The following is a 23341-nucleotide window of genomic DNA, read 5'->3' on the forward strand; positions in this document are numbered from 1 at the left end:
AGCACAGCTGACTCAAAATCCTTTATTGAAAAACCTTGAAAAACAAAACAAAACAAAAAAAATTGAAACCCCATATATATATATATATATATATATATATATATAAAGTTCCCACAGAACTAAAATAGGGTGTATTTAACCAGACAGGAACCTCAGAGATAACTAGGGCAGGCTCCACTCCCTCCTCCAGTCTCTCACTCCTCCCAGCCTTCTGCCACATCTATCTCACCCCTGCAGAACTCCCCTCCACCTCCACCCTCCAGCACCAGGGGCCAAAAATTGACACAAGACAGCAAAGATGTGAAAACACCAAAGGAGACAAACAGTTAGCAAGTGGGCCATGCCCTCCCCTGTCAGGCACCTTAACTTCCTATGCCTCTGCCATCACTGCAGCAGGAAAAGTTAATGATTAGCAGTCCAAGGCAACATCCCTGCTCAGGAACAGGGTCAGCAGCAACAGACATCCCCCTCCCACCCTTGGTTCAGATGGGGCTCTGAAGGAATTTGTGTTCCTTTATTCAATCCAAACTGCCACCAGATCAGACAGGCAGAAAGCGCAAGGAACCTGTTACTGTTGCATCTCAAAAGAGAACCTGAGAAGCAACAGTGTTTGCTCCAGGTCTGTCAAACAGATGCACTCCCTAACAAGGAACACTCAGGTAAGTCCCAAGTACAGGCATGCACCTGGGTTTGGAGGAAGTCTAGGGCAGAGCTAGGCCATTCCAACATCTGTCTCCAAGGGGCCAAGTACAGAAAAACCACAAATCCTGCAACTTGACTGAATTCTAGTTCATATGCTCCCCAACAACTGTCAAATTCAAAGTGCCACAGCCAAGCTGTGTTGGAAAACAGCCATTTCACCTTCTCTCCCTAGTATTCCCACTCAGCCTCCTGCCTTGATCTTAGAGACATACTATAGTTCAAGAGAGGCTCAAGTGCTCTTGTCTGACAAAGCAGCTCAGCCAGCACTCAGCTTGAGTAGCACATATTCCATTCTGGGATATTTTTATTATTAATTTCTTATCTCTTCCAGAGATAAGCCTCTGTGCAATCACAAAAGATGAAGGTGGTCCACTCCGTTATGACATTTCTTGGACTTTGCCTTATTGACATCAACCTGCTTTTGCACTCCAGTGCCACAGGCAAACTGTGAAATCTGTCTGGAAACAGTCCAGTTGTAGTGCTCTAGCACCAGCTGTGCTACTGACAGCATCAATCCATGGTGTAACCTCTCCTTCAAGTCACCTTGAGAGACACACCAGACCAAAAGACATCACCTAGAATGGGTTTAAATGAGTTTTATTTTAGACAACCTACATGATAGATGTTTTTTCGTTTTTTTTAAACAATGCCTCCACTCCAAATCAGGGTCAAAATAAGTGAATAAAGCTCAAGATGACATCAGTCCAGTTAGACATTGCTGATTCCTGGTGTTGTGCCGATGAAGAAGAAACAGCAGCCAGCTATGAAGACAAGTGATCCAAAACCATACTGTTTGATTTGTTACTGAAACAAGAGCAGCAAGTGTTAGTTAAAGGTCATGACAGTATCAGCAAGTTTCTGTAACTTGTTTGTGTATTCCCTAATTCAATCTGGGCTGCCACAGTCAGGCAGGCAGAAAGCGCAAGGAAGTTATTTTTGCATCTTAGTGCAAACCAGGGAGCAACAGGAAAAGTGCTCATGGTCTATCAGAGGATGCTGATCATTTTTACAATTGTACAGAGCAACTGGCACCCACCAGCTGCTGAGCAAGCCAGGCTGAGCACTCATTCACACCCTTCCTTGACACACCAAGGTTCAGGTTTCCCCTCAAGCACATCCTAAACAAGTGCCAGAGCTTACAATGTACCCAGGTGTGTCTGAAAAAAGCTGCACCAAGGAGCTGAAGCAGGTTTTACTGCACATGGGAACACCTTGCTACTGTTCTTTTACTCCACCTCAAAGTAGGTGGAGTTATCCAAACAACACATCCAAAAGGTGTGCCCCCATAGAGGAGATAGACAGAAGCTTCTGCTCCCAGGAGGTGCCTTCCAGGTGATCACCTGTTCCAGGGCCAGAACAGACATCCCCCCTCCATCAGGCTGTGGGAGGTGCTGTGTCTGTCTGGCCAACTGAAGTGTCCCTTTAATTGGGCTACTGCTCCACATCAGAATCTGGCTCATCTTTACATGACTCGCATACCAGAAAGCCTGTGAGAGGTTTTACAGATAAATTTAGCTGTCTATATAGAGACTTGGGCAAAGCAACTGTTGATCCCACACTGCAGTGAATTCCACAGGTCTCCAAGCAAACCAAAAACCCACAAGTGTTGAGATCCAAATACTATCTTGTGGGCAACCACATTCCAGACCACAGGAGCTCAGGTAGTTGGGAGATTCCAGATAGAAAAAGGTTAAATACCTGGTCAAGTAATACTGTGCTCCCAAATTTAGGGCAATATTTAAACTGACAGTTCTTGTATCAGGGCATCAGATTAAGTGAAAGAAGATAGAATATGACCATGCAAGGTACTTCGCAATTAATTCCCAGAAAAGGGATCTAAAGCAGAAGTGCTCCATTTCAGAGGACCTACTCTTTAATCTAATGGTTTAAACCCACTCCCAATTACACACATCTCACCAGGGCCATCCCTTCTCCATTTCTTGGCCATTAAGTCACCATGAATCACAGCAGTGATATACATCCCCTTTTAGTACAACTGAATAGTACTCAAAGTTTCAGGCACTTTGTATAATATTAAAGCACCAATCAGGCTGTACTTACACAATACTTAAAAGTTTTCAAACTGCCAGCTAGTGTTCAACTTTTAACAGGGGTACAGGAGAACAAGAGATGAAGGAGCTCACCATGTACTTGAGCACATTAACCCAGTTCAGTTCAGTACTTACACATTTCTCGATTTCTAAGCCGTCCTTAAAGAAAATCATATATGGGGTCACACCGTCCTCACGGAAATCCAGGAGAGCCACCATTCCATCTGGATTCATGTTCTCCCCTACAAAGAACTTCAGAGGAATGTGTCTCTAAGACATTTAATTGGCTAATGCCAGGAGAAAATGCCTTTTTATACAATTAAAAGTCTCCCTGACCAACCACAGGGATTTTCCTTCTCTGCAGCTTGTCCATCTTAGTGCCACCATGGCTGACACACCAGAAGAAAGGGATGCTATCCAGAGGGACCTTGACAGGCTGGAGAGGTGGGTCCATGGGAACCCTGTGAAGTTCAACAGGCCAAGTGCAATGCCCTATACCTGGGTCAGGGCAACCCCAAGCACAAATACATGCAGGGAATGGATTGACAGCAGCTCTCAGGAGAAAGACTTGGGGTGCTGGATGACAAATAAGTCTGTGTAACCCAGCACTGTGAGCTTGCAACCCAGAAACCAAAACATCCAAAGAGGAGTGACCAGCAGGTCAAGGGACATGATTTTGTTCCTCTGCTCTGCTGAGACCTCACCTTGAGTGCTGCATCCAGGTCTGGAGCTGGGATCCTAACACAAGAAGGATGTAGACCTGCTGGACCAAGCCCAGGTAGGCCACTGAGATGGTCAGAGGCCTGGAGCACCTCTCCTATGAGGACAGACTGAGGAAGTTGGGGCTTTTCACCCCTAGAGGCTCCAGGGAGACCTTACAGCACCCAGTACATAAAGGGGCGTACAAAAAGTCTGGAAAGGGACTTTGACAGGGGCACATGGCAATAGGACAACAGGGAATGACTTTGAAACTCCAAAGAGGACAGATTTAGATTATATATTAGGAAGAAATTCTTTACTGTGGTGCTAGTGAGACACTGGCACAGACTGACCAGAGAAGCTGTGCATGCCCCATCCCTGGAAGTGTTCAAGGCCAGGCAGGATGGGGGTCTGAACAACCAGGTCTAGTGTAAGGTGTCCCTGCCCATGGCAGGGAATTGGAACTCGATGATGCTTTTCAACCCAATGCCTTGTTTGATTCAATAATTTTACCTTGTTGCTATGAACAGAGCAAGAGACAGCAAGGGCCAAAGTGATCTACCTTCCAAGTCTAACTGCGAAGTCCCTGAATCACCATAACAACAGATGTAGCTAACTACAAGCATTACCAGCTGAAATGACACCACCGAACAGCTAACAGTCTTTGGCTCTTTCTCCTCCCTGACTTTCAGGACCCCTAATTCTCTCAAAGACCGGCGAGTTAGCATCCTCACAACAGGAGCCATCAAAATTCTCAACAAGCTATTCAGCAGATAAACCAATCACAGCTTATCAATACTGCTGTAAGGAGACATAACTTACCTGGTAGTTTTTGAAGTTGGCAAGGATGTGTTTGATTTGTTCTGCAGCCCCAGTCATGAAAGGCTTTACTCTCTCTGGCTTGTGTTCCTCAAGTCTGGCTTTGATTCTGGAAGGAGAAGGAAAAAAGTGCTCTGAAAACATGTTCTAACTTAATATCTTCACTGTCTGGCAGGATGTCATAGCAGAAAGAGTCGACCCAGCTACCTGTCAAACTTAGATTTTGCTGCCTTTCCCCCACTTCCTCTCAAAGCCCCCAAATTTTAACTTAGTTTTTCAAGTGAAATCACAGAACAGTACCTGCCACTCCTACCAAGGTCATTTTACAACCAGGCTAGCGATAGGCAAAAATCAGCAAGCCCTTTCCACAGCACCAGGAGTATCACCCACCCACATCACAAAGCTTTTTCACTTTCAATATTACCCCCTCTGAACACCAACCAACAGCTATTACACCACAAACTAGCAAAAAGACCCATTCACACACTTTTTTTTAGCTGTTTACATTGTCACTCTAGAAAAGCTTCAGAAGCTTTTCTTTACCACCTCAGTTCCTCCACATGAAGGTCTGGCATGGAGAAATAGGAAAGAAGCAAGGCTACAAATAAGATCCAAAGCACATGATCAGGTCCTCTACCTCAGCCAAAATAAACATAGATAGTCCATCCCCCATTCTCTAGGGCCCCAGTTCTGCCCAGCATTAAGACATTACTGAAGTTCACAGCCAGTTTCACACCTGTATCAGAATGAACACCTAATAGGAATAAATCCAATGCTGTTTTTACAATCGCAAGCACACAAAACCTCTGCAATCCAACTGAAATGAAAAGCCTACCAACACTTACGCTTTCATGTAATCCTTGATGTACTTCTTGTAGGATTCTTTTGTGAAGCTGGTCTCCTGAAGGTGGTGGTTAATTACTATGTCAACACCAGTTATGACCGTGGCTTCTGTTCCATCTCCCTCTGGACCTTCAGCAGAGGCATTGCCACCAATTAGAGAGTCATCAATTTGACCCTCTGTCCTGGTGACCATCTAGATTTAGAGACATCAAAAAACTTAACGGCTCTGCAAAAAACCTTAGCACTACCGCTCTTACACACCTATGACCTGACAGCAGGGCACAACTCGAGAGACACAGTTCTGTGCAAGGAACCTGGCTGCAGCTTGAGCACTAATTTCCCAGTGACAGGAGAAGAGGGAACAGGTTCAAATTGAAGGACAGTAGCTTTAGATTAGATATTAGGCAGAAAGTCTTTACGTAGGAGGCACTGGCAAAGGTTGCCCAGGGAACCCGTGGATGCCCCACCTCTGGAAGCGTTCAAGGCCAGGCTGGATGGGGCTTTGAGCAACCTGGTCTAGTGGACAGTGTCCCTGCCTATGGCAGGGAGGTTGGAACTAGATGATCTTCAAGGTGCACTCCAACCCAAAGCGTTCTATGATTCTATGACTCCCAAGCACGACTCCCCCCACGGTGCACAACCGAAGCTCCATTACACTCCAGCCTGACTGACCCGGGCTCTCTCAGGCACCATCTACGGCAGCACGGGGCACTGGGCCAAGGTGAGTCTTCCCTTCTCCCTTTCCCTGCTCGGGCTCTTCGCAGGGAGGCCACCCCCACTCCCCACCGGCCGTGAGTCACCGCGGCAACCCTTCCTCCCTCCCTCCTTCGGGGCGGGCGGGCACTCACCTTCCCCTCCACTTCCAGGCACAGGCCGTCCGCCACCTCCCGGATCTTGTAGATGTCCGAGAACATCTCATCCTCTGCGGGGACAGACAAACACGCATACACACCCAGCCGCGTCAGCCTCCGCCCCCCGGCACCCACCACTTTCCCCCCATCGCTCCCGCCCCCGGGCTCCGCGCCCCCCCCCGCCCCGGCCCAGCCCCGCACATGCGCGCCGGCACCGCCGGGCCCAGCGCTCGGGCCCGGGCCGCGGTTCCCCCCCCGCTCCGAGTGCCGGCCCGGCCGCCCCTCCCAGCCGCGCCGCCCCCCCCTCCGCGGCCTTACGGCTGATGCAGTCCCGGTAGATGATCATGGTGGCGGCGGGGGGCGGCGGGGGCGCGGGGTCTCAGCGCAGCGACCCGGGCGCGGGGCGGGAGCGGGGCGGAAAGGGCCGAGTCAGCGCCTGCCGGGGCTCATATAGCGGGCACGGCCCCGCGCGTCACCGCGCACGCGCACTGCGCGCCGCCCCGCCCCTCCGCCAGCGGCGCCCCCGCGGGGCCGCGCCCGGAACCGCCGCGCGAGGGGGGCGCGAGCGCGGGGTTCCCGGCGCGCGGGCCGGGGCAGCGGCTACAGCGGCCAACGGCACCCGCAGCGGCACCGGGGAGCTGTCAGTGCGCTGAGGCCTCCCCTCCGCCTCCTGCAGGATCAACTCACCGAGCGACCTCATACGGCTTCCTGTCAGGGCCCTTCACCATCGTCACTGCCCTCCTTTGGACGCTCTAATAGCTGCTCCATGTCTTCCTTACATTGTGGTGCCCAGCACTCGAGGTGAGGCTGCCCCAGCTCAGAGCAGAGCGGGACAATCTCCTCCCTTGCCCGGCTGGCCATGCTGTGCCTGATGCACCCCAGGACAGGGCTGGCCCTCCTGGCTGCCAGGGCTCTGCTCAGATTCAGCTTGTCAAACGGGGAGCGGCGTTTCATCCTTCCCGAGTCAGAGGGGTCAGGGCTGGCAGGGACCTCTGGAGAGCAACCAGTCCTGCCCCGTGCCAGAGCAGGGCTGGTGCCTCTCCCTAATTGCCTGTGGTTGCATTTCATGGGTTTCAACACCAATTTTCCTCTTGCTCCTAATCTTTTAAGCTGTCAGTAACACTTTTCTTTTTGTCTAACTTCTTATGAGGTGTCTGGGATGTGTGATCACTGGCTCTTTTCTCATTACTCAGAGTCACTGAGCTGAAACAATCACGTTTTCACTTTCCTTTGCCAGTTGGTGCAAGATGGTACAGCTTTTGGGCACATCTATGCATCCTTTCTTTTTCCACCATTTTTTTTTAATGTATATCCACTCTCTTTTCCTTGTCTTGTATTAGGAAGCATCTTTGCACCCACATTTTCCAGACTAGCCTCCAATTTAACACAGGCAGCCTGGTTAATTCACACACTAGCTTTCCAAGGAGAAGTGTGTCCAGCTTTTCCCAAGCACCCGGGGAAGCGCTGCTGCCTCTATCCCACCTGTCCCCTCCGTGGGCAGCCTGACAGGGATGTGTCTGTGTGAGCTGTCCTGGCCACTTCCAGCTGCTGCCTCCTCACCTTGATCCCCACACTGAGCTCTGAGGGGCTCTGGAGCTTGCGAGGGCTGTGACACAGGGACACAGAAAGTCATTCTGTGTACATGGATATACGTTTGCTCTACTGGGTGCTGGACCTCCCCCAAATCAGTGATGTTTTCAAAACATTTATAGGGAAATAATTAGGAAGCTGTGGAACTCTTCCTGTTATTACTCCCTCAGGGAAATTGGGTTGGGTATGTTCAGAGGAACTGCTTATGCACTTGCAAAAGTGCTGGCTGGGGCAGGTATATTTTTATTATTTTTCTTATAAGGATAAGTGAGATTTAGCCCAGTAGTCAGGGTCGAGATGAAAGACAGAAGAGCAGTTATGCCTAGACCTCTTTTTCCCCCTTTGGACTTACTTTTCTGCTGCAGTCTGTCAGAGCTGAAACAAATCTAGACCTCACTTGAACTCTGATTCTTAAGAGACATTGATAAAATACCTTCAAAAGACATCATGGGACCTGAAACGCTTAACGCTGCTAATGATCCTGGACTTGGCAGAGACATCAGGGCACAGGACGCAATTCCCTGTCCCTCACCTTCCTTAGGCAGTGAATTGCTCATTGCTTTCCTTGCATGTGCCAGTGGAGCTCCCTTTTTATCTCCATCTCTCCTTCCCTGCTCTTCCTTCCTTTGCTCCAGATATCAGTGCCCTTTTTTTTTTTTTTTTTTAAGATGGTCTAGCTTCTTACATAATCTAATTAAATTTATAAGTCGTTCTCGGCTGGTTTTCACCTTCAAGACTACTGATGCTATTTCAGGCCTGAAGAAGGGGCTTCTTCCCAAAAGCTTTTCCTCTTTTTTTTTTTTTTTTCTCAGTGGCAGCTGGCCTGAGAAAAGATAACCCCTCTTTTTACAAACCACAGTAAAAAAAGAGCAACTTACATCTTTAGCAGTGTGTTGAGTGACAGGGGAACATTTGGCTCCTTCTACGTAGTGTAATATGCAGCTAAAAACATCCAGTTAGTAGGTGTGCTTCAATTTGGTTTTATTTTCAAGAGACCATTCTAGAAAAAAGGATATTTCTGCAGTAGTCCAGAAACCTCTTACAAATTCAGATGGACCTTCAGGTTGCTTTGCCTTGCCTGTAGGTCTGTATTAAGAGTTGCAGGTGTAAAATGTGAGATGTCATTTAAAAATGCATCTGTTAAATAGGTCAAGGCTCCTGTCTGAACACCAGTTTGATGTGGAGTTAAATCAGTATCAAGCTGAAGTTAGCAGTGTTTTAATTGGCATAGACTTCACTGAGGTACCAGAGCTGAAACTTTCCTGTGATCCCATATAAATACAGAATTATGTTATGTGCTGATACTTTGTGAAATAGATTTGAAAATACTTTTTCCCCCCATTTTTTCCAGAAACCATTTGAGAAAACCTTAGTGTTCCTCACCTGCTTTCTGTCCAGGCAGCCTCTTCAAGCACTTCTCACATCCAGCCAGAGCTGGATTCACATTTCAGAGCAATAGATTAAAAATGTGGTCCCTCCCTCCACCCCTCCTTCCACCTTTTTAGTTGCCAATTGACAACCAAAGTGATGTGAGAAGTTTTCCTGATAGTGCACCTCACCTTTGGTGCTGTGAAAATCCCGAAGGACTGATGGAATCCTGTGTGTTTATAGAGGAGTCTTCTAACAGTATCTGAGGAGGATTTTCTAGGCAGGTGTCTGCAGAGTCTCACAAGAAGCCTTTCCCATGGAAAGCCACACCTCAGACAGTTGTGAATTACTGCAGTATTGCTTCCATCAAGTATTGTGTGGATATGGCTGTGCTCAACTAATTGTGTCTTGGATTAAAGTGCCAGATGACAGCTGATCCTACACCATTCTGTCCCTAAGTAAACAGTACATTCTCAGCCCTTGTGGCAACTCCCACTAAGCTGTAAGAAAAGGGAGGGGATCCTGCCTTCAGCTATGTCTCCTGCAGGGTGCAATCAGTGCAAATAAAGCGGAGGTGAGGCTGGACGAAGAGAGGTGATACTGGGCTATGACATAAGGGATGGCACCAGTGTGTTCTTCTAACCTTTGTAAAAGGCTGTGAAAGTCACATAAAAGTGGTGATGTTTTACATCATTTGCCAGGTGTGGGAGAGAGGATCCTAAGTACACATCTATATCTGCTGGTAGAAAGAAATTGGGAAAAATGAGGATTAAAGGACTGAGCAAGCCCTGGTGCTGCAGAGAGGCTGGCAGGACAGTCTGTGCCCAGTGCCCCCTTCCCCAGAGCATCTCCCAGCACAAAGGCTTTGGGAGAGAGGATGCACATGATCAGCTCATTGATTCACAAATCTGTCTGGAATTTAGGACTGAAACAAGGAGCTGTGACTCGGCAGCCCCTCTTTCAACACACACAGATGGAAACTGTAGATTTTAACTGGTTTGCTTCAAGTTCTTTCCCCAGGGCATTTCCAGGCAATAAAGATTTGATCACTATTTGTTACCCCTTCTTATTAATTGGGAATTGATCTTACAAAGCCAGACCATCAGTTTGATTCTTTCAGGTGAATTTATGTTATGAATATAGTCAGTCTTCCAGTGCTTGGCAATCCTTCGACTGTTTTGGATCTCAAGCCAAAATTCATAATTTAGATTTACATTGGCAGTGTACTAAACCAGAATCCCAGATCCCAAGATTAATATTTGAAAGAGTTGAGCTTTGATCATTAGTGTAGCTTATCAGCTAAGATCTATTCACAAATGATAGACCATATTAGAACGGACTAGATAGATTAAGGTATCCCAGACAAAGGCATCATTTTTAGAACACAAGGAAGGTCTTTGGCTGAGCAACAACCCCTCTTGCACTCACAACAAATGCAGGTGTTCTTACCTTGGCGTTTTCAGTATTTACTGTTCCTCTCGCTGGCTGCTGCACTTCTGCGAACAGACACAGAGGTCACTGCGCGGCCACAAACCCCTTTTATCTGTGACACTGCTCGCCCAAACCCTGCCCTGGGGGGTGTGAGGCTGTCAGCCCGCACTGCAACTGCTGCGTTTTTAGGGAAAACAGGACTGCGGTTCCCAGGTTAAGAACTTTGAAGCAAGGTGCTGCCCACTCGCAATTTTATACTTAAATACTGTATAAACATTCAGGTGACTGAAAGGGCTGTGGTGGAACAGCCTGCACCTGATCCTCAGGTCTGCTGCCAGTGTGTCCCACTGATGTGCTCAGTCATGGAATAGAGAGTGCATTCATTACAGTGGCAGTAACATTACATTGGGAAGGACCACTGGTGTATTGGAGATTAAGACTGGAATTGAAAAGGGATTTTGACACATTGGACAAGTGGCCTGAATTGTTAGAAGGCATTTGGACAAGGCCAGTCCATCAATGAGCAGTCAAACATTTGCTAAAAGGAAAACCTACCAAAGGCTTTTGAACACAAAGATGCAGCATAACATTCAAACAAGCTCTGAGCCACACATTACTAGAAACTGAAAGAGTGCATAGGGGAAGTGCTGCCTTCTCTTGGCCCTGGTCCTCTGCTCTGTTGTAGGCTTCTGCTGCTGGCAAATGCCAGGGAATGCTGAGATGATGATGTGCTCCATATGGGTGCTCTGATGTCATGCTCACAAACGCAGAGCAGAAATGATCAGCCATGGACACAGGACAGAGAACTGGGCAGCAGTTCTACCGAAAAGATCTGGGATACTGGTGGATCCAAAGCTGAACCAGAATCATAGAGTCATAGAAACATTTAATTTGAAAAAAGGCCTCTGAGATCATTGTGTCCAGTCATTAACCCAGCACTGCCAAGTCCACCTCTAATCCATGTCCCTGAGTGTCACATCTGCTTGCCTTTTAAATACTTCCAGGGATGGTGACTCAATAACATCCCTGTGCAGCCTGTTCTGATGCTTGACCAGCCTTTCAGTGGAAAAAAAATCCTAATGTCTATTTTACCTGTTCTGAGAAAAGGCCACACGATATTGGAGTAGCTAAGTGGTGATGTTATGTGTAAGAAACTTGTGCTATCATAGATGTGAGGGGCTGAGCTCTGTTTGGTGGTGCTGGTATTTCCTGGAGCACTGGCTCCAGCTTTAACAGCACACTTTGAAAAAGCTATGGACTGATCAGCAAGGGTTCACCAGAGCAGAGGGAATGAGTAGAAGGAAAATGAGTTAGTTTGTTTTGCTGTGAGGAAGATTTAGATTAGCCATTGGAAATGCTTTCCAGTACAGCCAACAGAGAAGCAAAGAATAGGCTGTCTGCTTAGTTCTCTGTCCTGGCAGGTTTTTGAGAATAAGCTAGAAACCTGCTCATGGGAGATCAGAAAGCATGTTAGATCTGTTATTCTTGACACAAATAATGGCTGATTCTGCCTGTCTCTGGGTTCTTTTTAACCCTATTCATCACCAAATGATTCTTATGTGAACTATGTGCTGTCATTTATACCTGTGTAGAGTAGTTACACAATCAGGATAAAATTAATATCCTCAAATCCCTATTCAGAATGGACAAGAGGGTTTGGAAAAGGGACATTATGAGAGAGGAATGTTGCCCTGCATGGCAAGATGGGTCTGCATACAAATCACATGTACACAGAAGGAGAAGCATTCAGGTTCTGCACTGCCCAGAGTTTTAATCCTAGTGAGTCCCTATTTTAGTCCTGTTTAAATACAGTGTGGTACAATCCTTTGACTCAGATTAGAGGTATGCTGCAGAAAGGGCTCCTTCCATGCCAAACCTAAGACAAGGGTAAGCAGGGATCTAATTTCTTGTGTTGGGACTCTCCTTAGTCCATGTGCAGTAAACCTGGATGTCTCTCTTACAGCAGACTGGAGGTTTTATAAAGTCATCCACCAAAAAAAAAAAAAATTCAGTGCATGCCTGGCAGGTTCAATTGTTTTGCAAAGAATGGAAATGGAATTTATCCTATTTGTCCTCCACAGCAAAGATAGCTCACGAGCAGATCCATTTGTTAAGAGAGCTCAAGCTGACTTCTCATGGAGCAGCCGGGCTGGCTACCGAAGGGAAGGGGAGTTAGAAGTGCAGGCAGGGGAAGTGTCTTCCCCAGCCAGGGCTCAGTCCCAGGGTGTCCCAGCCAGGCCAGTGGTGTGGGAGCAATGTCTAAAGCCACTCCAAGGGCTGGGATGAGCCAGACATGGGGCCGGACACAGCGTACCTGCAGCACAGCCCAGGTGGGGAGTGAGGGATGGGCCTGAGCACAAACAGCTGCTGAGCCCTGGGGAAGAGGGTCCCAGCAGGGCAGCTCACAGCCCCATCCATGGAGCTGGTTTTACTGCAACGTGAGCCAAGGTTACAATTTCTATCACAGGCACCACTTCAAAGTTAGCCAAACATAGTTAAGGCAAACATCTCTGCCCAATTCTTCACTGAAGAACAACTTCAGTTAACTTAGTGGTCCGTGTTGAGAGGACAATGTCCTCATGCGGGCTGTCTTTTTGTGCCAGCCTTAAGGCTTTCTGAACGCCTGTGCCATGTAGAGACACCCCACTAGATGGCAGGACAGGAGCCGGTGGACGGCAAGCAGGGCTCTGCTCACCTTGGTAGGCCAGAACTTTTTCCACTGCTGTTGGTACCGTTCCCAGGTCACCTGAAATGCCCCAGGACCAGCGCAAGTAAAATTCGATCTTGGGCCTGCAACTGATGCAGCCACTCTGGGCTCCTGGCCAGCTGGATGCTGCACACAGATACCATTCACTCCAGATAATTAGCATCCACTCATAATGAGCTGGGGTCTGTTGAGTTCTTAGCCATTATAGGGGCTAATCCTGCCATGCTAAACTCCCTCAGCTGCCATTTTTCAAAATGGCATTTGCTTCAGAAATCTTATGAAGCCTGAAATTGAGTTCTGCCATTTCAATCCATCCCTGTGTGCTTTTTAGGTCATTGTTACACAGTGTGAGCTCTCAGTCTTGTCAATAGGGAAATAATCATCAGAGCACTCAGCATGTTAATGGTGTTATCCCTAGAATTCTGACACTACCAGCGGGTAACACAGTTACATTTAGAAAGCAAACTTGGCTGCAGATGCACCAGGAAAATGGCAGGATTTAATACCCATCATGAGGAAATGGGTAGATTAACTTCTTGGTCTCTCAAAGCATCACTTTAAAGTACTGTAGGAGACAGCAGGCAACAGGACTAAAAGATTCCATTTTGGAAAACAGCTTCTCAAATGGCAATCCAGTAACTTGAGGTCATAACACACGTCAGCTGGAAATACAAAGCTGCTGTCATTTTCAAAGATCTCAAGACAGATATTTATTATTTTCTGTTAAGAATTTAGTGTCCACTACATTCCTCCTTTCTGCAAAAACCAAAAAGGTAACTGGGTGACAAAGGATATGTTGGACACTTAGGAGGTACCTCCTAGCTTCTGAGTGATTTTGAATTGCTCTGTTGTTTGAGAAAGGTATGGCAGCAGTATAGGAGCTACTCAAAAATGGGGAATTTTAAGAGAAGGATGAGAGAAGGAGGTGTTTGCAGATTCTATCCACAAATATGCTCTGGGGAAATAGGGACTGATCTGTTTATCTATCTGTGAGATGGCTGATAATCTGAGGCACTTCAAGATAAGGGTAGAAAAGGACCTTGAGAGTTCAGTCAGCCAGTCTTCTTTCATCAGGGGGATTAGTTAGACATGCACTTCTCTGGGGAGATGTTTGCTTACCTTGTTCTTCAGATTTCCTGGTGCTGGAGACTTCCATCGTCCTCTGCAGAACAAACAGAACTGCTTACTGAACAGGGGGCTGGGCCCTACCCTGTGAGTGTTGCAAGTATAGGGTGGATCATAACCTGTGTTGATGTGGATTTAGAGGCCTGTCTGATGCTCAGATCCTTATGGAGCTCATTGTGCCCCATTCTACACATTCTGCATAGACATTTGGCTACACAATTTCTGTATTTATTTGAAAAGCCCAACTGTATTATTTGTGAGTACTTTCACACAGGATGAATCAGGGTGTTCCTCACTGTTTGGTTCTTTCACTGGGTCAGTGGGCACATGGAAGTCTTTCTCCAAAGCTGTGATGCTGTAGGTAGAGAGAAAAAATAGAAGAACCAGCTCATCTCATGTATTTCTTCAGGAGCTTTACATAAAAAAGCGGTTTAGCTAATGAATACAATTCAGGGCAGAGTGGCCTGAAGTGATAATAGATACTTCTGTGAAAACATAAGAGCATCTCTCAGTGCTGATCACAAGACTAAACTGTTAATGAAATTTTAAGAAGGAAATAGAGAATAAAAGCAGAAACATCCCTGCCATATGTCTGTATACACACACACATAGAGTAAATATATATGTACACAACACACACACACACACAGTTTGTATGTAATTGCTGCATGCCCAAATGTCAAGTGCCATGTGCAGGCCTGGCCTCACAGTGTCAGAAAGGTGTGATAAAAGTGGGAGCAGTACCAAGAAGAGAGGCAAGGAGCGAAATATTATCTGCAATAGGGCACATTAACTTTAAAAGGTGATATCTGGGGTGGTGGGTGTGATAGAAATCTTGGAAATCACCAGGAGAGTTGAGAAAATTAGAAGAGACCAACTATTCACTGTCTGTCAGCAGACAGGAAATATGGAAACATCAGGAAAATGATGAGGTGACAAATTCAGAAGAGTCAAAAGATGGCTCCTTTTAACACCCTGTGTATAGTTACCCTGGGAAACTTATTGCTTGAGGATTCTGTGGATGCCAAAAGTTTAGATTATTGTAAAAGAAATTTTTAAAAATTGCAGAAAAGGCTACTAAGCACTTCTGGCTCAGGAAGAACCCCTACAGCCAAGGACTACTGGAGGTCAGGAAATTCAATACTGAGATGTTGCCTTCCTCTGCATAGATTTGTATGTTTTTCAGGAAGGAGTTTGAAGATATCCCTGTACCCTTAAATGCCCTTTATTAACTTGTCAATCATATGCAGCCTTAGGAGAGAACTTTTCTAGAAACACAGAGGGGGAAAGAAAGTCGTAAGGAGGCTAGGGAATCATCTCTGTCTGTCTCTCTGCCCTGAAATAACCCTTGACAAACTTGTGGGGCCATGCTGAGGTGAGGGAGGACTGCTGCCCATTCTGCCTCACCAGCTCCCAGCTATGCCAATTACATTAGCTGCTGCCCTGAGGATTTCTCCTCATCTGATCCTGCTGTCTTACACTTCTGACCTGGTTTTGACATTTGAAAGAGCAAGCAAAACCTTCCTCACATGTGACAGGTGGTTTAGGGGCCACCAGCTTCCTTACTGTTTAATGACTGTGCTCAAATGCCCAGCCAAGGCAGTGTTGGATATCCCTGAGTAAGCGAAGGATTACAGAGGTGATGTGAGGTCAGGCTGCCTTGTTTCAGCACTGCCAAGAAATCACATCCACCCTCAGCACTCTTTTGTATGGCCACAGGCCCCCTCTGTGTGTCTCATTTTTCAGTTTTTCTGCAATGTGGTCTAGTGCTGTGTTCCTCCAGCTGTGGCTCATCAGACATTGAATCACAGCAAATTTCCTGTCTGGGACGTCCTGCCACATGTGAATACCTCAGTCCACAAATGTGTACAAGCAAAATGCATTGGGACCTAGAAAACACATTTTTGCACATCAAAGTTGAGCACAAATATTTTTCTGCTGTAAATAACAACCACTGTGGTGCACACAGTGCCTGTTCTGTTTGGGCTTGTTTTTCCTAAAAGGTCATGCTATCCTTCAGTCTTGAGAAGCTCCAGGGCGTGGGCGGGAGCACAATACACACCTGCGAGGCCACAGAGAAATTCCTGTGTGTCAAAACTGGCGCTTACAGCCCCTCCTCTCTGTGATGGCAGTCTGTGCATAACCCTCCTGTCTCACATTCTTCATGCATGAAATGAGGCCAGTAATGTTTATCTACCTACTGCAAGGCTTCATAGAACAAATCATTGCTACTCTAGGGGGACAGGAAACCAGGAAGAAATCCCACTGCAAAAATTAATAGGTATGGGAGCAAGTGAATGCAGAGAAATCAGGGAGGCGTGGGGGCGTAGCTCTTACAGCACAAAGCAAATGATTCTCCTCTGAGAACAGCATGAATATGGAAACCATGCAACAGATGCACTATGCTGAAAATCAAATAGATGCAAATTATTCTGATCATCTTTTTGGTGCATTTTCTCTATTCACGGGCAGGTTTGTGCTGAACATCCTATGGAGAAGCTGCTTTTGGGGAGAGTGGGTGTTGCATACACAGGGTTAGAGCATGCAGGGTGTGATGTGCTCGTGGTGCCCAGAGCTGTGGGGGGCCCCTAAACAGCAGGATAGAAATTGGCTTCAGAATCCTCTGGTGCAAGGCAAAGGGGTGAGCTCCAGCCAGGCACATAAGAGCAATGCCATGAAAATGGGGATAGTTTTTCTTTCTTTCTGTTAATCTGAGTTTACTATCCACTGCTTTGGATTTCTGCTGGTGGCCAGTGCTATTTAAAGAGTTGGCTTTCATCCAAAGCCCTGCGTTGCATACTTCACAAGAAACACAGACAGAAAAATAGCAATTTCTCCATTAGTTTATTGAACAGGTCTGCTGGTGCTGAACACAAAAGGCACCATTTCAGTTTCTGCATGCAGTCCTGTTTATAAGCAAGCTGCTTTCCTGAGGGCCAGCTTTTTCAGAGGAACAACCTGATCATTTGTGGGTGTCTTTACTACCTGGAGTCTGACCTAGGCAGACAGAGGCTCAGGGCATGATTTTTATTTACAATTCTTTTTTTTTTTTTTAGAGCATTTGACATGCTCTCTTTTCACATGAAAATACAAACATAAAGGCCGAGTCTTCTGATTTTTGTAGCCCACTGAAAACTAAGGACCAGGAAAATTCTTTTTCATTATTTTCTTGATTTCTGATTATATTCTCCATTCCTGAACATAGCCATGATGGTTGGTAGTTATATTGACCAAATATGTTTCTTCATTCATAGTTTCTCTTCTGGTGTAATGCAGTCACAATAAATTATTACTTATTTCCATAGGTAGGGAAAGAAAACTGTGGAGATCATGGATATTCAGGATGGATAGCGAGAACCTGAGATCTTGCCATGATAATAATATTTCAGTGGTGCTGATGATGAAGTTTGGTCTACAGATAGGTACAAAGTTTGTTTTCACAGTGTGGCATTTGGCCCAAGTTACAAAATGTTAATCTTGAAAGAGAAGCATGAAAAAGGGCTGAGTTTTGGATGGCCGTAGGGAACTCCCATGTCCCAGCCGTGCTGGAGCTGTGCTGCTTTCTAGGGTGTTCAGGGCTAAGCCTGTAAGTATGTTTTTAGGAATCAAAGTACTTTTCTTCTTCCCAGCAGGGGCAGGAGCTTCCTGTGATGCTCAGGTCTTGTTCTTGGCACTCAATTTGGATTTCCATTTTTTGGTTTCAGTCCCTTTATTCATAATGTGTACATGTGGGCAGTTACAGACCACACAGAAATACCCTGAAGAGTCATTGCCTCAAGGAAGAAGACTCAGTATTACAAAGCATGTAGGAATTGTGCCCTCTTGTTCAAGCCCAGTGACAGAGATGTGAACAGCACCAGGCACTGTTACAGCCTTTTTTCATAGTCAGTGCAATTTTAGTCATTCAGAGTTCTGAAGTCCTTTGTTTGGTTTTTTGTATCATTAATGTGAAGGACCTACTATTGTTTAAAAACTGTAACTACTAGCTTAAAAACTGTGACTAAGAATAGTTTTGAATTTACCAGAAAGGCACAAAGAGGAGAAAGACTTGTATTATCACCACAACATTTAAACAATATATTATCATCTATAAATCTATCTCAAAGATTAAAAATTAGATAAAAATGTACACAATGTTAACTACTGTTAGCTTATATAAAAAATAATTTTTATGTGAAAAACATGAAAGCTACAGATTGTATATACTGAACACCTGAACTTGCATATTGAACTCATGCATAAAGTACTTTAGTCTTTTAATACAAATGTCCAGTAGACATCTGAGAGCTAAAGACTGTTGCATACAGGAGTTCTGGTTTTTCCTAGTGTGTGATACAGTAGTAATAATGAGCTGGCTGTAGTTGTTATATTTTTTAATCACATAGATTGCAAGACAAGAGCTGTAGTTTTCAATGCAATGTTTTCTTTTCCATGCTCTGGCAAGTGACATCATGGCTTTGTTTTGGCTCAGTGCAAACACCAATTCTTATGTTAATAGTGTATAGTAAGAGGAAATGAAACATTTATGTAATTGCAGAAGTGAAACGCAAAAAGAAAATAATTATTTTTTAATACATGGGCACAGCGTGACCCCACAGTAAGGTCACACTGCCTGCTCTGGCTGCAGTCTGTGGTCAGGAAAGGTCTCTGGGAGCTGATTTTGGAACCTGGCACAAACTGGCTCTGTCATGTGCTACTTGGGGGAAAGTTCAGACATACAAATCTGGGCTTATAAACAGAAGTAGCGAGAACTAAGATGCAGTTCTGACAGAGGAGATTTATTATAATATTTTTACCTGTCCCCCTGCCCTTTTACCTGCCCTTTTACCTGCCCTTTTGTCTGTACTTTTTAAGGTTCATGTTTGCAAGTACCTCTTCAAATATGAAGTAAGGTTAGGAGTGGGGTGGAAAGTATCTCTATTTGTGTGTGTGTTCTATGATGCAAATGGAAATGGAAAACATTTCAGAGTATGGTCCAGAAGATTTTAAAATTGAGATGTTCTGGAGCCAAGCTGGACCAAGCTTTAAGTATGAATAAAACCAGCTAATCTCAGTGATCAAAAATGCAGAGTGGCTACAACTGTGTCTTGCACCATTGACTCCTCACCCCAATGGCCACCGTCAACTCAAATCAGCAGAGCAGAGCCTCTGTGAGCTCAGAGCACTGCTGGAACACACATCTCTGTGTTTACAGTGCAATACTGACTGCCAGTGTCACAGGATTTCTCTAGGTGTAATGTACATTAGACAGCATAATCTACTTCATAAATTCAGCCACATCTTTTGCAGTGCTGGTGCACATGGAGTATTTTGAGATTACTGTGTCTAGCCTAATATTGGAAGATCAGAGCCTTGGTTCAGGATGAGCAGTTGGTATCCTTGCAAGAATATTTTGCTCTTGATTTTCATTCAAGGCTTTCCCCCCCCATTTTTACTACAATGAAAGTTATGGTCTGAGAACATTACAAAGTAATAATCGGCCTCCCCCCACCACCCTCTGAAACAAAACTGGCTTTTCAAGAATTTTCACAGTACATTGCTCACAAGGCTGAGGGAGATCAGCTAAAACTTGGAGGCAAACCCAGGTCCGATTAGTGAGCCTGTAATTCATTAACATTTATATGACCATTTGTTTCAGTGCATTTGAAGTAAACAAAACAGGGAAAATAAAGGAGAAAGAACTGAATGTCAGTGAGAAACTCCAGGGCTTGATGCCATTGCCACTTGTTAGCAAATGGCAAATACCTCCAAACCTTGCAAATGCACTCGGGTTGCTGGAACTGTTGAGAGAGTGGATGGGAGCTGCAGTCTGCCTGACCAATTGTTTTCCAGAGAATTTATGTGATTTGCAGTGGATTTAGAAGATTTAATAGGAAAAAACCAAAACATTATTCAGTTGAGCTTTCTGGGTATAATGATTTTGACCAAGAATGTTAATTAATGAAAATGCAAAAATGTTGTTCATTGTTTCTAAGGCAAAACAGCAAAACAAAACATCTGCGGCACTGGCAGAACAGCTTTGATTGTAAGAGTCCTGATTCTGATTTTCCTGCTGCAAAAAGTGCTGCACTTCTGACAGCAGGCCAAGAATTCATTCCTAATGCTGTGCTCCTGCAACACGTAAAGGAAAAAGTTTTGAAGGTCTGACTGCTGCTGCAGCTCTGTCTCCTATCACAATTGTTGGGGGATTACAGCACAATGCAGAATTTAAGGAAATTCTTTGAACTCTTTCTGGGCTGGTATCCAGAAGCCTTTGTTTGGCTAAATTTAGAGGGCTTTTGGGATCCAACTAATCTGATACTTGAAACCTGTGAAGTCAGGTATGTTAACTTTTACATGGAAAAGACAGACACATAACTATGAGCTAACATGGTCAGATGAGCTCGGTTTGGGAGCTAATTCCTTCTGCACTGGTGACGTGGACAATGGTTAAACTAAGATCTTTTCTGCTGATTAGAGACTTGCTGAGCTAATTGAATGAGGTCTGTTCAGATAAACCTGATGGAGCTGCAGGAGTCTGCACACCACTGTTATTTTCCCCACCTAGTCTTTAACCACACCATTTAAACACCTCTACCATGTACTGGATTGTATGGTGTGAGTAAGATCATCTATACAGGACATTTCATTGCTCACACTTTCACCTCTCCCATTTCTTTCAAATGCTATATACTTACTGATCAAAAGGCATTTTCTAGGGTTCCCCTATTTCTGGAACTGCTTTAGTACTTCAAGGTTTTAGAAATAGAGAACAGGTTGTTTATCATCTCCAAAATTCAATGTTACAATGGAGTCTGCAGTGAAAATCAACATCAGAAAAAAGGGCTGTAATTTACATATTGCTGAGATACATTTGGAAAAAGGTTGTGTAGCTTCTATAGTTACCTCATTTTCATACACATACAATTACCTCCATTACAGAAGCCTTTCAGGTAGGGAATGTTATTTAAGATATAAAAACAATAAAAACAGTGGATCTTCTGGAATCACATAAAATCTGGGATGTGTAAGAACTACAAGAGCTGCGCCAGTTTCCTATAAAATTTACAGATATTACAAATCCACAAAGTTTAACTCCATCCAGGGAGGAGTATATAATCTATTGCTAAGTCCTGTGCTCCAAGCAGCCTGGGAGGATGGCCATGCTGGGTATCCTGAGGTGTGACTGCATAGTGCTGTGACCTTCCAGGATCCCTCAACACCTACCCCAGGAAGTGGAGACAATCACTCAATCCCCAGACAGCTTCCTTAGAACATTTCTTCTCTCAGAATCCTGAAAGTGTCAGAAGTAGCTTTTACCTGTAGTGCTTTCCTCCGGAACAAGCTACCTAGATGTCTTAGTCCTCATGGCAACTATCACTGAGCTAGCAAACCATCTGTTTTCAAAGCATCACTTATTCTTTGCACTTACAAAAATGCCTCTTGTCATTTCAGACAGTCTAGCACCAGTAAAACCCTCTGCACAATTTACATAGGCCTGTTCTCCTCGTATCTCTTGTCTCAACGTTCATTTGCACTATCTTCTCTTGTTCATCTTTGTTACTCTTAATTGCTTTTTTGTCTCTTTTCTCCCTGTCTTCTTGCTGGCTTTGTATTTGAAATGCAAAGCAAGGAAGTTTGTAGGCTGGTTCTTTGATTAGGCAGAACTGGATTCCCCCTGGCCTTAGAGCTGAAACAAGGCCAACCCGTCTTTGGCATGAATTGAAGTCTGCATTTTCAGCTGTGTTGTAGGAGGCCATCCAAAGTTCTTCAATGAGGTTTTACACACAATCCAGCTGGCAGCCTGCAGGCTGCAAGGTGGCTCTGCTTTGCCTCTCTTGTCTGGCCTTGAAGGTCAGAAAAAGTTGTTAGCATGCTGTGTGAAGTCTGGGCATTAATGCCAACTCCTGTTCTTACTGCAAGCCAGACAGGAGGCCAGAGGTGTTAGGATGGGGTGTTAAAGGCAGGATGCATACTGCAACCCCTCAGGAGTATTTGCTCTGCCAGATACTTGTGGCTAAGTCCTGTGAGATGTTGAGACAGTCTAATATTTCAATGCTTCCAACAGGATGAACCCACTTCAAGTCATGCAATGCTGCTTCTTCTGTTACACTGCTGCCGCTGCCAGTGTGAAGCCAGTTCAGCTGCATCAGCTGGCAGAAGCCTGGGGTTTGATGGGTGCATTCTGTAATTAGTGACTTGAACCCGCTCATACGTCCGATGAGAGCAATCAGCAGTCTGAACAAAGGGCCAGAACTGTGCCTGGGAATGGGAGGGGAATATGGGAAGGTAAGGGAGCATCTGCCTTTTTGGCAATGAGCTGCTACATCAGCGCTGCCTTGTTGCAGAACAAGACCCTTTTTACAGCTGTGAGGCACATCACTCTGCTCCCTGGTGCTGCCTCCTAAGGCATGAGCATGTCCAAAAGCTGGCATCTACTGAACCAAGTGTAGGGAAGAATAACTCTGGGAAATAGAGGGACATGAGCATGTCATCTGCATGTTTCGTGGAAACCCAGGATGTCTATCACTGTCATCTGTGCTTCTTCAGCCTCTGGAAGGCAGTTGCTCTCCCACTCTGCCAGCCTTTGTTACTAGGAGCAGTGGAGATGTGAGTTCCTACCCATGAATGCTGCTTTGCTGCATCAGCAAGGAATCCCACTGCACATTAAGGGTCCTAAGTGACTTGTTCAGCATGTGGTTGTTGTGACAGACAACTACCACAAGGACAAAATCCTACAGCTGTTTTTCCCTGCTGTGCAGAATAACCTGTCTTGCTCAAGGTCATCAGCAATCAGCTCATCTCAGCCAAATACTATATTAGTTCTGGTGTTGTCATCCTGTGGATCAGCAGGGCTGCAAAGCAGGAAAATACTTCTTCAGAAAGCATCCTGCCTTTTCAGAACTTTTTATTAAAAAAAAAAAAAGTTACTTTAATGCTTCATTTGACAAAATTTTATAAAATACATGTTTAAATTTAAAAGGAAGGATATAGTATTTGGATGCTGATAGCGAAATTTAGGTTACCCAAAGCCAGATTGGAGTAACCAGAAGAAAAGCTGTATTATTTAGGTAATGATTTAATGCAAAGCATTCTGTAAACACTAGAGGAAAACCATCAAAACTTGAGAATCTGGAAAGAGAATAGTGAGGTTCCTTTAAGAAGTAATAGCACTG

The 23341-nt window shown here is 45.2% G+C and overlaps 2 protein-coding genes and 2 non-coding genes across 6 annotated transcripts in view; 1 reads left to right on the top strand and 3 right to left on the bottom strand.

Moving 5' to 3' along the window:
* Nucleotides 1–502: 502 nt before the first annotated feature.
* LOC129117720 (small nucleolar RNA SNORA31) lies at nt 503–638 on the bottom strand. Its single transcript, XR_008533885.2, has one exon. It is a non-coding gene; the product is annotated as a small nucleolar RNA SNORA31 (small nucleolar RNA).
* A 645-nt stretch (nt 639–1283) lies between these two features.
* Nucleotides 1284–6439, bottom strand: TPT1 (tumor protein, translationally-controlled 1). The gene is made up of 6 exons (XM_054654817.2): nt 6284–6439; nt 5963–6036; nt 5117–5307; nt 4275–4380; nt 2889–3005; nt 1284–1506 (listed from the first exon to the last, which is right to left on the bottom strand). Exons 1-6 carry the CDS (start codon nt 6309–6311, stop codon nt 1504–1506), a joined length of 519 nt encoding a protein of 172 aa, XP_054510792.1. The 5' UTR covers nt 6312–6439; the 3' UTR covers nt 1284–1503.
* Nucleotides 1572–1701, bottom strand: LOC129117719 (small nucleolar RNA SNORA31). The gene has a single exon (XR_008533884.1). It is a non-coding gene; the product is annotated as a small nucleolar RNA SNORA31 (small nucleolar RNA).
* A 44-nt stretch (nt 6440–6483) lies between the features above and the next one.
* SLC25A30 (solute carrier family 25 member 30) overlaps nt 6484–23341 on the top strand; it is a 32992-nt gene continuing 16134 nt past the window's right edge. For 2 of the 3 annotated variants that reach the window (XM_077173677.1, XM_077173678.1), the window contains exon 1: nt 6484–6766. The gene's annotated coding sequence lies outside the window, so the exon portion shown is untranslated. The remainder of the gene's footprint in view (nt 6767–23341) is intronic. The other variant, XM_077173681.1, reaches the window with a different exon arrangement.

The sequence above is a fragment of the Agelaius phoeniceus genome, chromosome 2 (assembly GCF_051311805.1).
Source record: "Agelaius phoeniceus isolate bAgePho1 chromosome 2, bAgePho1.hap1, whole genome shotgun sequence".
NCBI classification, from domain to species: domain Eukaryota; kingdom Metazoa; phylum Chordata; class Aves; order Passeriformes; family Icteridae; genus Agelaius; species Agelaius phoeniceus.

What these genes read in the sequence shown, in the direction of transcription:
- TPT1 (XM_054654817.2), bottom strand. Translation starts at nt 6,311, where the DNA reads ATGATCATCTACCGGGACTGCATCAGCC. An exon ending in ATCAAGGATTACATGAAAGC is followed by an intron (nt 4,381 to 5,116) that starts GTAAGTGTTGGT and finishes TTCTCCTTCCAG; the next exon opens with AATCAAAGCCAGACTTGAGG. An exon ending in CCAACTTCAAAAACTACCAG is followed by an intron (nt 3,006 to 4,274) that starts GTAAGTTATGTC and finishes ATTCCTCTGAAG; the next exon opens with TTCTTTGTAGGGGAGAACAT.